General features: G+C 37.3%; 1 protein-coding gene across 1 annotated transcript in view; it reads left to right on the top strand.

Annotated features, from left to right (window-relative positions):
- The first annotated feature begins 398 nt into the window (after positions 1–398).
- Positions 399–14,999, top strand: part of ARFGEF1 (ADP ribosylation factor guanine nucleotide exchange factor 1) — a 160,490-nt gene continuing 145,889 nt past the window's right edge. The window contains exon 1 of the mRNA XM_059394671.1: positions 399–608. Within this exon, the coding sequence (XP_059250654.1) occupies positions 485–608 (124 nt within the window). The 5' untranslated portion in view covers positions 399–484. The remainder of the gene's footprint in view (positions 609–14,999) is intronic.

The following is a 14,999-nucleotide window of genomic DNA, read 5'->3' as shown; positions in this document are numbered from 1 at the left end:
ATGGCGGCCGGGGCAGGTCGGCGGTGATGGAGGCCAGTCCGCGGCCGCGGCGGGTGTTAATCCCCACAGTAGCCAGGGCAGCCGTATTCTCTCTGGGTTTCTGAGACGCCGCCGCCGCCGCCTTGTTCCTTGACTCCCGGCAGACGGCCGCCCGGGCTGGGCTCCCTCGCCGCCCCTGGGCCGGAGGGGCGAGTGAGGGGGGTGGCCGGGAAGCGACCCCAGGCCGGGAGAAGCGGCGGTCCGACGGGCGCGGCCCTCAAGGGGCGGCCTCTCAAGGGCTGGTGAAGATCTCTGCGCCCCTCGTCCGCACCGCGGCTGCTCCCACCTGCCTGTCCCTTCGTGATCCCGCCGCTGCCCTCCACGCCTCCTCTCCCCCACTTCCACCCCCTCTTCTTTCTCTCTTCTCTTCCTCCCCCTCCTCCTCCTCCCCTCCAGCCGCTGGGAGCCGCGGGTCGGACGAGCCGCCGCCTCCTTCTCTGCGTCCATGTATGAGGGGAAGAAGACGAAGAACATGTTCCTGACCCGGGCCCTGGAGAAGATTTTGGCCGACAAGGAAGTGAAGAAGGCGCATCACTCCCAGCTGCGCAAAGCGTGCGAGGTGGCGTTAGGTGAGCGGGGAGGAGGACCCGGGGTGGGGGGGTGGGCGGCGCGGCAGCCTCCACGGGAGGTGGGGTCGTCTGGGGCTGCCTTAGGCCGGCGCCACTGACCTCAGGGAGCCCTCGCGAAGCTCTTTGCTCCCCGGCTGGAGTTGACAGTAACTCGGCTGGATGTGGGGCAGCGGCAGGGTGGAGGAGGAAGGGCAGTTAGCGAGGCTTCGGGAACGCGGCAGGGCTTGGAATCGACTTGAGAGTATCGAGATTTTGTTGCGATGCGGACGGGCTAGCACCCTTTGTGATGAGCAGAAGATGAGCTGTTGTTTATTAGCTTGGAAATTGAGGTAGAGCTGATTCGTCAAGATTGGGCGTGGGAAGGGTTCCGTATTGTAATTTTGATAACTTTGTCTATTGGTGTGGTACTTTGGAAGACAGACCGAAGTTGTTCCCTGTTGACAGTCTTGAGAAGGGGTCTGGCAAGAGGTGTAGCCCATTCTGACATCTCTCCTCCTCCGCCACAGGAAAAACAGAGTGATGTTGTATGTGACTGGGCTGACCTGGAAGAACAAGACCAGAGGTTAAGGGGTGGGGGTGGCCATATAAAAGCCAGGAAGGGAAGGACCTTTAAATATGCTGGCTTTAGTGACAGGGAAGGGAGGGCTTGGAATGGGGAAAATGAAAAAGACAATGACACCCACCAGCCACATGTCTGGACAGTGGCAGCTGCTCTCAAGCTTGAATTCTGATTTATAGTTCAGACGGAGGAGATCTAGTGTATTGAATCCCATAGCAGTGTAAATCCAAACAATACCTATAGTGAGGACAAGCAGATAAAGAATTGTTAAAGGGGGAACACTGATCTATTGCATCCATTAAAGATGAAATCGTTTAGGGAAAGACTAGGACATTTAACACAAAGATTAATTTCTAATGCTTCTGTTTTTATTTTATAGCAGTGGAAATAGATTACATGAAATTGACAAGAAAATCAAGCTCGTTAAATGGGCTTTGGAAGAAGTGTTCTTGAAGGAGGAAAAATCTGGAAAACTTAAATGTGTGTTAAAGTAAAGAGTGAAGACAGGAAAGACCTTTTAATTATTAAAATAGAGTACTTTTTAAAAAATTGGCACAAAAAGCTATACTGTTTTTCTTTTTAAGCTATTTTAAGGTGTGATGCTATGAAAAATATTACTGAAGAAATTTCATTAAAATTTTTTTGAATCTGTAGTATAGTGGGTTTAAGTTTAGTCCTTTGGCCCTTCATGAATCAGAAATTAATCTTTTTATTCTTGTAGCTAGTGAAATACGGTTCTGGGTATATGAGAAAACCTTGTATAGCGAAAAAAATAGAATTTATATAGGTACTGAAAGGAGTAATTATTGAATTAAGGTGGTATGAGGGAAGAAATGCTTTTGAGTTTTTTTTTTTTTTTTTAAGATTTTATTTATTTATTTGACAGAGAGAGATCACAAGTAGGCAGAGAGGCAGGCAGAGAGAGAGAGAGGAGGAAACAGGCTCCCTGCTGAGCAGAGAGCCCGATGCGGACTCGATCCCAGGACCCTGAGATCATGACCTGAGCCGAAGGCAGCGGCTTAACCCACTGAGCCACCCAGGCGCCCCTGCTTTTGAGTTTTTTAAAAGAATTATGTGTAGGTTTATAAATAACTTGCAGGTTAAAGGACTTAAGAGTTGCAAAGTAAAGTTTTAGTTTGAGACCACATTTTCCATGTTAATTTTATTTTTAGTACACTAAGTAATAAGTATTAGACCAATGAAATGGAGTGTATCTTGTATATGTATTTTTTTTTCTGCTCCAAAATGCCAATAAGTTGAGCGTGTTTTGATGGAGAGTTCTGTGGAAGGAGAACTGGGGATCCTGGGTTTAATTCCCAGTTCTGTTATATTGCAGTCAAGTCATTGGGCCTTAGTTTCCTTCCTTGTAAATCAGGATATTGAACTTAATTATTGTAAAGTTTCATTTCCTCTAATGTGCCATGACCGTGAACACAATTTGGTTAACTTGTGCACTGAGTATTCCTGCCCTTCTTGATTGGCATCTTTAGAGGCTTAGGGCTTGGTCCTTGCGGTTTAGGAGCTACTTGGTAGTGTGTGTTAAGTGTACTGGGAATTGTCTTTTGCAGATTTTGCTGGTTTTACTTTTTTGCCTGCCTCTTGCATATAGTTAGCAGAAGCTTGTTATGAGAAATATGACTGCTCAGGCAAGGACTAGGCAACACAATACTTTTTTAAAGCTGTATAAGGCTTTTTCTCAAAATTTATAAAAGTTATATTTAGTCTCCTGCAAAATCTCATTGAGCTCAAGATAGTGGATCCCTGATGGATGAACTTTGTTTCTTTCCTTCTAGTCATTCACATACATTATCACAAATTGGTAGGGATAACCCCTTTCATTTTTACAGGAAATGCAGTGTTTTACAATAAGATGGTGTCTTCAGATATGTATTGTCCCTGGAAACTATTATAAGTCTTCTCTTTTTTCTCTTCATTATTGAGAATCCAGACCCACTTTGGTCTCTTGATAATCACTGTGGCCATCAAGCAGGAATGGTAAACTGGAAAGGACTGGTGTGGTCATCCCTGATCTAGATTAGGTTGTGAGTAGGTAGGAGTTGGATGGTGGAAGCATAGAAGTGAGTGCTATAATCCTTCTAAATATACTTTCTAAATAACCCTTCTAAATATACCTGCCTGCATTCTTCGTCCTCCCCACCCCCAAATATTTATTGAGCACCTACCAAGGAGCTGACTGGAGACAGAATAAACAGAAAAGTATATAGTATGTCAGACTTTCAATCCTTTGGTGTTTTAAAATCATTTTATTGCCATGTGAGGTGATTTCAGAGCACTGGTATTCAAAATTCCGTTACCTTTTAACAATGGCCAGTTATAGTTTTTCTGTAAATAATGCTGTTGAAATTACAGTTCATCACATATTCTTAAGAAAATGATATTTTTTTGGTTAAAGTAAAACTTTTAGCACATCTCATCAAGATCAGAAGAGATTTCACTTTATTAAAAACAAAATTCATCCTCAAAGATACTGCATAAAGGAAATTTTATTTTATTTTCACAGAAAAAATAATGAAAACTTTAAAGGGTGTGCAGATTATTTAAAATTATCAAATTATCTTACATTTCAGACTTTATTTTGAAGTACAGAATGGTTTAAAAAAACAAACAAAATACCTTCACATCTACATTGTTACAATCAGTGTGAAGCCCAGGGGAGAAGAATAGCTCCAGGTTGCCCTCTCTTGGTTCCTGCCCCACTACAGCTTTCTGCGGCTAAGACAACTCTGCAGAGGCCTTCTAGGCTGCCCTAGCTTAGCGTGATCCATTCGTGCTCTCTAGAATCCTGAATTAAAAATAGTCTGGCCATCTGCTGGCAGATGAGACAACAGCTGAGCTATTTTTAGGTTCAAAGAATTTAGGATTGTTGCAGGATCTGACTTGAAGGTAGCATTGTTTGTCTTGGGGAGGGTGCATTTGCGCCCTATTCCAGTTAGGCCTCTTAAGTTTCAGGAGTTTCTTTGATGTTAGGGCTATGACTAGTTCAACTTCGGCTGCTAACATCAGGTATGGACAAAGATATTCTGCAAATGTTAAGATGAACTAGTTCAAGTTTGGAAACTGGCACTGACACAGAATAGGAGTGAAAGGGTGACCACAAGAAGGTTTTAGAGGCAAGGGAGGCATGCAGGGGCATTCATAAGGGTGGAATCCCTTGAGATATGGGAGAATGGAGAAAAAGAGGATTTTTGAGGGAAGTAATTTTTGCATCAGACAGCGTATGAATTTGTGTTGTTTATTGTATCCTAAAGTGATCCTACTGATTTAATTTATTCAAGAGTCTGTTACCTGTATTATAGTTACCCCCAGAAATGTAGTTATAACATTTTACAGAAATTTACAGAACTTCCTACTATACCTCCAGTCCCACCCTTATTTTGGTTAGCAGTGTTATAAAAAAGAGATATTTGGGTGGAGGGGAATTACTTGAGTGCTATTGACCCCAATTTTATGCTACTTTTGGTAATATCAAATTTTGTTACTCTGCACCTTTTGTGGGAAAAAAAAGTGATTTATGCCCAAATAATATGCTGCAGTGAACATTTTAATTATAATTTAAATCCATTAGCAAATCTCCTTTTAAACCTTCCTCAATATCTAAGGTGAAAGGTGTTTTCAGTAAGTCAGACTGCTGGAATTTTTGAGGTAGCTAGGAAAAAAGAGTAGTGAAATGAAATAATTGATGAAAGATTCTGTTAAGTTTGAGTTGAAAAAGTAAGTTTGGGTCTCAGTGTATATTCTTTCCATTGTGAAGATTTAGAATGCACATTAACATAGTTGAGATTCTCGAAAGTCTTCTAAGAAAGATACCTGCTCTGTTCTGCTTATTGAAGTTTTACTTAATTTATTTGACCCCTTTCAGAGTCTCTTAACACCTCTGTGATACATTGTTCCTTGGAATTTACTTTGGGGGACACTATTAAAGGGAAAGAAAGACCCTAATTACTGATAAGGTATAGATACAATATAGTAGATGTAGTAGCCCTACATAAACATGAGACCATTCTCCAGATTAGTGATTGTGTTTTGGGAAGGCAGTTCTGTTGGCAGTGAAGGAAGAAGAGTCAGAAATAAGGAGCAGTTGGGAGGAATGGTATCAGATCACAGGACTATTTGCTTACTAGCTCTTTGTTTCCCATCCCGTCTAACGGCAAGCAACTGGTTGTCTCTCCTGGTAATATTTAACTTGTAGAGAGGAACGTCTGTTAGTAATTGTTTTTTCAAAGCAGAATAAAAATGTATTGTGAATGGGAAATAATTTGAGGAAATACTTCTCATAATATACCTTACAGAGTGAAGGAGGGGATATTTGAAAAGGGAAAATGGATGAAAAAATTATTGTCGCCATTCAAAGTTAGATATGTTTTCCATTCAGATACTAGTTGTGCTAGCGGTATGCCAGGTATTATTCCAGTGCTGGGCATATGGCACTGAACCAAACATACTTTCATGGAACTTACTTTCTAGTTTATTGAGGCTAACAGTAAAAAACAAACTAACATGGATTGTCAGATTGTTATTTTCTGAAGCAGTAGTTCAGAAGGGTAAAGGGAGAATGGCCCAGGAGTGCAATTTTAGATAAGGTGGGCAGGAAAGGCCTTTCTCTTAAGTGACATTTCAGCAGAGAATTGACAGAACAGAGAGATTCAGCCTTTTAGGTACGTGGATGAAAGAGAGGTAACAGTAAGACAATGTGTGGTTGGTGCTTTTCCAGGTTGAAAGATTTAGGTGACTGAGGGGAGAGTAAGAGGGAGAGGGATGGAAGAGGAGAGCAACTTTGGATTTTATCGTATCTGTGATGGAAGCCATTGCAGAGTTTTGTATAAGAGAGTGGTATAGCAGATTTACATGTTAAAGGGCTCACTGGTAGTGATTTAGATTAGGCAGGGGTGAGGGGGTGGGGGAGTGTATGAGAATTGTTTGCATTTGGAATATATTTTAAAGGAGTCCACTGAATTTGCTGATGGGTTGCTTGTATGACAACAGACTAGTTGCCAGAGCTACACGTTGTTAGGGCATTCGCCGTGATGAGAAGGAACACCAGGAGAGAGATAACCTTTGGGAAATAAGTTGTTACAGTAAAACATTTTCATCCAACTCTTTATATATATTTTATAATTTTTTAATGATGGAATTTCCTGATTATATAATAGGATACTTTCTACTGGGAAAAGGAATCAATTAAAATGATAGGATATTTCCAACTGAGACTATACAAAATAATTTTAAATTTGAGTTATTAGGGTTTTTTTTGTGAGCTTTTTTTCCTAAGAGAGCGAACTTTGATGTAGTTAATAAACAACTGGCCTAGTCCCTTTTTGGGATAGGATCTTTGCAGATTTAATTAGTTGAGGATCTCCAGATGAAATCATCTTGGATTCAGGGTGGGTCCCAAATCCTGTGACTGGTGTCCTTATAAGTGGAGGAAGGGACAGGAAGACCTATGAAGGAAGAAGGCTATGTGAAAATGGAGGTAGAAATTGGAGTTATGCTGTCATAAATAAGCCGAGGAACACCTGTAGTCACCAGAATCTAAGGAAGAGGCATGAAGGATGCTTTCCTGGAGCCTTCAGAGATAGCTCAGATATCTGGGCTCCAGAACTGTGAGAACAAATTTCTGTTATTTTAAGCCATCAAGTTTGTGATAATGTGTGAACGCAGCCCTAGAAAACTAATAAAAGTTCCCTTTATCCTAACTTTTCAGACCCAGTTTGATTTGAGTTTCCATTTATAGAATATACCATGTATGTGTTGAAACAATCAGATGCAGTCTTTGGCTAATTTCTATCTCATAAATCTAGACAGTAGTTATTCTGAGGCTTTAGTGTGTGTGAGTCTCTTGAAAAGGTTCTTTTTAAAGGGTACTGGGACTAAGTATTTAAAAAGTTTATGTTCTTTTAGTATTTTTGTTTTGCTTATTAGACTTGATATAACTACGTAGGTCTATATATAGCCTGTGTTACCTTCTCATCCAGGAAAGACTGTAAAAAACAATCTATAAAATATTTCATATCACAGTATTACCTCTGGTAGGATCTTTAGAAAAATTCATGTGCGACATTTAATATTTCTCACTCAACTTTGACTCACTTAATCAGCTGTTTAATAACTGTCTAGAAACTTGCTAAGGAATGAAATAATAAAAATATAAGCAGACAAAGAAGGTATCATGAAGGTCAAGTACTTTATTCAGAGGAGAATCCCATTGTCTTTACTCTGTTTACTTTTAATTATACATAAGTCCAATGAATTGGCAGTTTACTAAAACCATTTTCAAAAGTAAAACTGGGGAAAAAAATAACCCATGACACTGTTAGGTGAAGATCGCCATTGCTAATTTTATAAAAAGCAACTTTGTTGAGGTATAATTTACATAGTATAAAATCTGCCCATTAAAAAAAATTAATATCTATACTTAACATGGGGCTCAAACAGCCCCAAGATCAAGAGTTGCATGTTGTTCTGAGTCAGTCAGGCACCCCCAAACTGCCCATTTTAATTACCCCTATTTACAATAGTGCCTATTTACAGTTAATCCCTGGTACCTCCCACTGCTCTAGGTGTCCACTGATCTGCTTTCTGTGTCTAGATTAGCCTTTTCTGTATATTTCTTGTAAGTATTCATCATACAGATAGAGTGTTTTGTGTCTGGCTTCTTCCACTGAGCATATTTTTGAGGTTCATTCATGTTGTAGCATGTATCAGTATTTTATTTCTTTTTATTAATGAGTAGTATTCCAGAGTGTGGATGTACCACATTTTGCTTATTCACCAGTTTTTTTTTTTTTTTTAAAGATTTTTATTTATTTGTTAGAGAGAGAGATACAGAGCGCAAGCACAGGCAGACAGAGTGGCAGGCTAGAGGCAGAGGGAGAAGCAGGCTCCCTGCCAAGCAAGGAGCCCGATGTGGGACTCGATCCCAGGACGCTGGGATCATGACCTGAGCCGAAGGCAGCCGCTTAACCAACTGAGCCACCCAGGCGTCCCTATTCACCAGTTTTGATGGACGTTTGGGTTGAATGAATAATGCTGCTGTGAATATTTGTGTGTAATATTTATATAGTTACTACCTAGATGTAGAATTGCTGTGTCATATGATAAATCTATGTTTAACTTTTTAAGAAACGAAGTTGTTTTCCAAGTAGCTACATCCTTTTATATCTCCATCAGCAACATAGGAGGGTTTCTCATATGTCCTTGCCAGCCAAAGATTATTACTGTCTTTTTAATTTTAGCCATCTTAGTTGATATGACGTGTTATTTCTTTGAGACACTATTAACTTTTTGAGGTATTTTTTCCATACTTTATTCTGACAATACAATACACACAGACGTAGTCTTCAGAAATTGAGCTAGTTAATTTATAAGGCAGTAGTAAGAAGGAAAAAGAAATAGCTGACATTTATTGTTTACTGTATGCCAAGTTCTGTGCCAATTATTTTATTGTCTTAATCTCCGTTTGTCCTCTAGACAACCCTGTATGTTTTGTGCTGTTATTATCTGCCGTTTGCAAATGAAGAAACTGAGGTTTAGAGCTTATGTTTGGTAGAGTTAAAATATGAGCAAGTCTTTGGGGCCTAATGTGGCAGACCTGACCTGCGCCCTTATCCACAAATCTTTGTTTATAATTAACAAATTACAAAAAGGGAAAGAAGGGCCTCCATGGAAAAAGAGTTACTGTTAAGAAAGAGAAAGGGCAAAATACAGAACAAAGAAACAGCTAACAGCAGTATAGAAAAATACTGCTCTCTACATTTCAGTGATTCTCAGGGGTATTTATGTACTATATGTTAATAATTGCATCTCTTAATCTGTTATACAAAAAAAATATTTTGTGGTCTGCTTAAGTCAGCCAGATTCATGTGTGTTTCTGTGTATGTAAGATTTTTAACAAAATTTTAAAGTAAGATTTTAATAATTTAAGCCATTTGGAAAATACAGCTGTCCCATGCCATTCCCAGGGATTCTGGTGATCTTATGGTACCTGAGTTCCTGGTCTTTTAAAAATATTCTAATTTTTTATCTTAGTATTTTATAATATTTTTAAATTATTTTAAGAATTGAAACTAGTTAACGACGGGGGGGGGGGTCTTTCAGAAACAAAAACAAACTCTTACTAGAAGTGTTATCTTATAGGAAGTAAGACTCTGTTACCTAAAAATAATTGTTTATGTTTATGGAGTTATGCTGCCATAAATAAGCCAAGGATCTCCTGTAGTCACCAGAATCTAGGAAGAGGTAAGAAGGATTCTTTCCTGGAGCCTTTAGAGATAGCTCAGATATCTGGGCTCCAGAACTGTGAGAACAAGTTTCTGTTATTTTAAGCCATTAAGTTTGTGATAATGTGTGAACGCAGCCCTAGAAAACTAATAAAAGTTCCCTTTATCCTAACTTTTCAGACCCAGTTTGATTTGAGTTTCCATTTATAGAGTATATCACGTATGTGTTCAAACAGTCATGAGTCTCCATAAATTCAGTGGCTTTCGTAAGTATATAATTGTTGTGGGGTGCCTGGTGGCTCATTTGTTTAAGTGTCCAAATTCTTGATTTTGGCTCCCGTCATGATCTCAGGGTTGTGAGATCCAGCCCTCTGTGCGGCTCTGCGCTCAGCAGGAGTCTGCTTGACATTCTTCCCTCCCCACCCCTCCCCTGACTCAGGCATGCACATCCTTTCTCTCTAAAGTAAGTAAATAAAATTGAAATAAATACAATTATTGTGTAATTGTCATAACTCTCAATTGTATAGACTCTGATCATTATTTCATATGCATTTTCTGTGTATATATTTTGTCTTCCTACCAAGCATTTTATTTTAATAATGTGGTTTTTTTTCTTTTAAGTTTTTATTTATTTATTTGAGAGAGAGAGGGACAGAGATAGGGTGGGGAGGAGAGAGAGAAGCAGGCTCCCTGCTGAGCAGGGAGCCTGATACTGGGCTGCATCCCAGGACCCTGAGATGATAACCTGAGCTGAAGGCTGACACTTAACCACCTAGGTGCTCCTGTTCCTGTTGAAGGCTGACACTTAACCACCTAGGTGCTTCTGTTCCTATTGCAAAGTGTTGTTTGAGTTTGGGGACATTTCCATTTAAATTCTGCTGCACAGAGTTTTCTTAATATATTTTCTTATTAATCTCTGCAAAATTCATTGAATATTATGTATACAGAATTATGTATGGTAAACACTAAGATTGAATTCGTTGGTAGAGTGTGGTCATTTATGGCTCTTGTTCCTTAGGTATGACATGTCATAAATGTACTCTACCTATGCTGGGTGCAAGTATACAGCCATCTGCTGAGGAAAACAAGAGTTTTCATTCTCTTTAGAGTTATTGGTTTGGACTTACTTTTATGTAACCATTCCTTTTCATCTTTTCTTTGCAATTTTTTTTCTGTTCTAAAAGTAGAAAACAAAGACCTGAAACTCCCCTTTATAATCAGAATGTGTATATTTTTGTTTTTTATAGATTTTGAGTTTTTTGGTGCTTATTTTCTTGAATTTATTAGGGTATAATAGCAAGTATTTAACAGGTTCATTTTCTCCCATTGAATTGACAGGTAAAAAACAGTTATGAAGTTAAAAAGTATTTTATTCTGAAATTATTGATTATTAATTTTTATTAACATAGTGCCTCACATGATATCTGACAGGATTAATTAGTCCTCATGTCTTATTTTTTATAATGTTGCTCCCCCCCAAACTAGTATTTTATTTTTTGTACTTTAATACTTACTTTTAGTGTCTTATTAATATAATGCTTAGCTTGTCTTACCATTTGTTTTTATATATAAGATTAAAAGTGTTATAGCTGGAAAGAAGTTGATGATTTCACCTATTTTGTTGGGCTCTCGTGCCTATTCCCTAAATTTTAATTCTTACTTAGTGATTTGAGAATGTGTTTAATGTGTTGACAATCCAAAGCTTATGTGTAATTTCTAATGTGCTTGTTGTATCTTTAGAAATGAAAATGGAACCACTTGAATCTTGTAATAGTGAATAGAAATAAAGTGTAAAAAAAAAAGGGTGGTATGTTTGATACCAGTTAATAATTAAATTAACAATTAAGCCTTAATAATTGAGCTATTAAAATTTATATCAGTGTCCAAAATAGGGATTTTATTATGATTAGAGAACTGTTTTACTACAAGATACATGGACAGAAATTAATCTTAATCAGAATGTATTTGTTATAAATGCAGTGATGAATCTCTGTGTTTGTATCTATGAAGTGAAATTACTTTATTCTCTTTGTTCTCATCCCAACCGCATTTCTGAGGCTATTGAGGAAGACTCTTCAATGGCAAATTAAGAGGAAATGTACCTTTTTTGGTTAATATGTAGCACACACACTTCTTTCTCTTAAAAAGTCAACGAATATGCCAAAGTATGGTATCTTAAACTTCTATATGTGATTATATATTCATTGAGTTATATTCCTTTTGAAATAGTTAAATATTTTTTCAGTTTATAATTTTCTTTCACATTTCAAAAAGCACACTTGATTAAATGATTAATATGCCAAAATCTGATTTACCTGTAAAAAAGTTAGGCATACGAATTATCATCATTGTAATTATTTTTGTTTGGTTGGTTTTTCTTGGTTTGAAAGAAAAATGTCTTTGGGAACGATTAGTCTTTCTGTTTCATTACTAAACTAAAATCTTATTTATGAGAATTTACTGAGCAGTTTTAAATCTTAAATTGAATATCCTTTGAATTTTTTTTAACACCACCTCCTAAATGGTTTCTCCCAACTTGGTCTCATTGAATACCACTTACAAAAAATATAAACAAGTAAGTGGCTCTGAGGACTCATCAGTCAGATACCATGTTATGCACTGTGCTAATTTGAATTGAGAATGACTGAAGGAACAAGATGTGATAAAATGCTTTTGAAAATGCTCATTAAAGCTTTCTACCTTTAACATTTATTGAAGTTATGTGATCTTTGACTAATAGCAAATAAGGAGCTTTGATTGCCACTCATGCATGCCTAATGCTATTCTGTGTAATTAAGACCTCTCATTAGTTTGCTTGACTAAAATATCTTAATGTAAGTTTTTGTTGATTCATTAACTTAATGTCCCCAAATATTTTGTCAAGGATAGTCACTGTTAATAATTTGGCTTTCTAGGAGATGTGTAAGAAAATAAAAATATCTTTGAGTTTGGAAAGTAAATGGCAAGAATGTTTGCTTTTCCTCAGGTTTTCATGTTTATTCTTTATTTTTTATTTTATTTATTTATTTTTAAAGATTTATTTATTTATTTATTTGACACAGAGAGAGAGATCACAATTAGGCAGAGAGGCAGGCAGAGAGAGACAGGAAGCAGGCTCCTTCTGAGCAGAGAGCCCGGTGCGGGGCTTGATCCCAGGACCCTGAGATCATGACCTGAGTCGAAGGCAGAGGCCCAACCCACCCAGCCACCCAGGCGCCACCCCTAATGTTTATTTTTTAAACTTCTGTCCTGAAATTTTCACTTAAAAATTTATCACAGTATTTCAGTTCCTTTTTTTGGAACCACTCCTTTTATGTTCATCTCCTACCTGATCCTCCTTATCTCTTCCTTTTCCTTTTCAAACCTCAGAATCATGTGAGCATTGATACATTAATACATTCTTGATTCCGAAAAGCATATTTTAGAGAAATTGAGGCAATTTAAAAATCATCAGAAAGTAACCGTGTACCTGGTTAATATCTCTTGATGTGACCTCCCAAATGACCACTAAATTGTGGAAATGGAAGGAAATTCACTCCATTGTAGAAAACCAGATTAATGGCAATCTGTTTCTAGATCTGGAAGGAATGAAAAGAAGCTAAAAGGATGAGCGATAACCTAAGTATCTAACAAAGATGTCTAACGTAGGGATAATTCTTTTTTCCTAAATGAAAGAAGATTAATTTGAAATTGCAACAAAGTAATAATCAGAGACATTTTGAAATGGCTGCACTAAAAAAAGAACCCGTTACATCCTAACTGCCATATTCTAGGAAGAAAAAAACGCTCAAAAGACATTCTTACAAGTTTCAATCTGTGGATATTCTTTAAAATTAAGGATAAAAACTATATCCCATAAATATCTAGGCAGAGAAAATAAGCTTTCAAAGAAGGAATTGTAATTTTAGTTAAAGATTGCAAAGAAGAGATTTACCCTAGCTAAACCTAAGTAGTACAAATTTGCTGAAAATGATAGAACAGCAACAGCAACTCTGGTAATAAAGTGAAATATACTGTTTCACGTCTTTTTTTTTTTTTTTTTTTTTTTTTTTTTTTAATCTGTGCCTTATCCGGCTTCTCTGTCTTGTTTTTCATTGTTCCTTTCTTTCTTCTCTTTCCCTGTCTCCTTCATCTATCCACTCCTTTCTCTCATCCCTTTTATTTCAAATAATATTTTTCTTCCCCTCAAATAACATCTAAAAATTGTTAGAAAATAATCAGACATGTTGTGAAGATGTCTGTACAAATTCATCTATGCTTGTGCTCTTTATGACAACTAAAAGTTGAAAGTAAGGTTGTCAACAGTATGGAGTGGGTTAAATAAATAATGGTGTTTGGAATACTACAAAGCACTGAATAGTGAGTGACATGTTGGAAATATATTCATTGATATAGGAAGATAAATGAGTGGAAATATATGAAAGTTACATAATCTGTTATGTAATTATGTATTAGTGTTTATCTTTGAACAAGTGTATATAGGTATACATAGAGGTGTTCCAAGTATAAGGAAATTTTGACACATATATTGAGAGGCCTGTTCCATTGTCTTGTTTTTCAGTAGAACTACAATATATCTATAACGTTGTTAGAGAAGTATATGTTATTAAAGAATCTATAGCTCTGAAGAACTTCTTTTTATTTATTTATTTATTAAAGATTTTGTTTATTTATTTGACGGAGCGAGATCACAAGTAGGCAGTGTGGCAGGCAGAGAGAGAGGCGGAAGCAGGCTCCCTGCTGAGCAGAGAGCCTGATGTGGGGCTCGATCCCAGGACCCCAAGATCATGACCTGAGCAGAAGGCAGAGGCTTAACCCACTGAGCCACCCAGGGGCCCCAGAACTTCTATATATTAATTTTATATATTATTTGTTTTCCTGTCCAGGCCTGTGGTATTTAAATGTAGAGAAAGGAGGAAAAAAAACAAAAACAAAAATAAGTAGTCGTCTTCATATTGATGTAAAAAATAAAACTGAGAAAGGAGATGGAGGATATCAAAGCTAGCTGATTGAATGGTAGTCACATTTATTTAACCATCATGTCAGCCTGGTACTAAACACAGGGACAGTTCAAATGTGTCTTTGGTATTGCTTAGACAGACCTAATTATCAAATAAAAATTGATCGTATTCTAGGCTTTATCAGTTATTAGCTTATGACACTAAGAAAGAAATTTTTTCAGGTAATACCATTTTGCTCTTTCTCATTTTGATTATTCAAAATGGTTAGAGAATAACTGGTCTGAAACAGACTTTTCACTAGGAACTACTTAAAATTTCTGTCTCTGGTTATCTACCTAAGTATCATCTGAGACTTAAAAAGTCTTAGAAAACTTCATTGGTTGCTGTATCTTTGAAAACACAAAGGAGGAATCCTTAATTTTCATCTCAGATAAATCTTAAGATTTATTAATTACTATTTATAAGAAGAAAAGTTTGCAGGTTTTAGAAGATCTCTCCATGTATGTATCCATTGTACTTTTTCAACCCATTTAGTAAAGGTATGAAAATTGATTGAAGAATAGAGTTTTCTTGATGTTTATTAAAAAGCCCATTAGTGTTAACTGGTTTCTACTTAGTATTGCAAATTCTTGGG

The sequence above is a fragment of the Mustela nigripes genome, chromosome 3 (assembly GCF_022355385.1).
Source record: "Mustela nigripes isolate SB6536 chromosome 3, MUSNIG.SB6536, whole genome shotgun sequence".
Taxonomy (NCBI): Eukaryota; Metazoa; Chordata; class Mammalia; order Carnivora; family Mustelidae; genus Mustela; species Mustela nigripes.
This window is presented reverse-complemented; position numbering and strand designations above follow the sequence as displayed.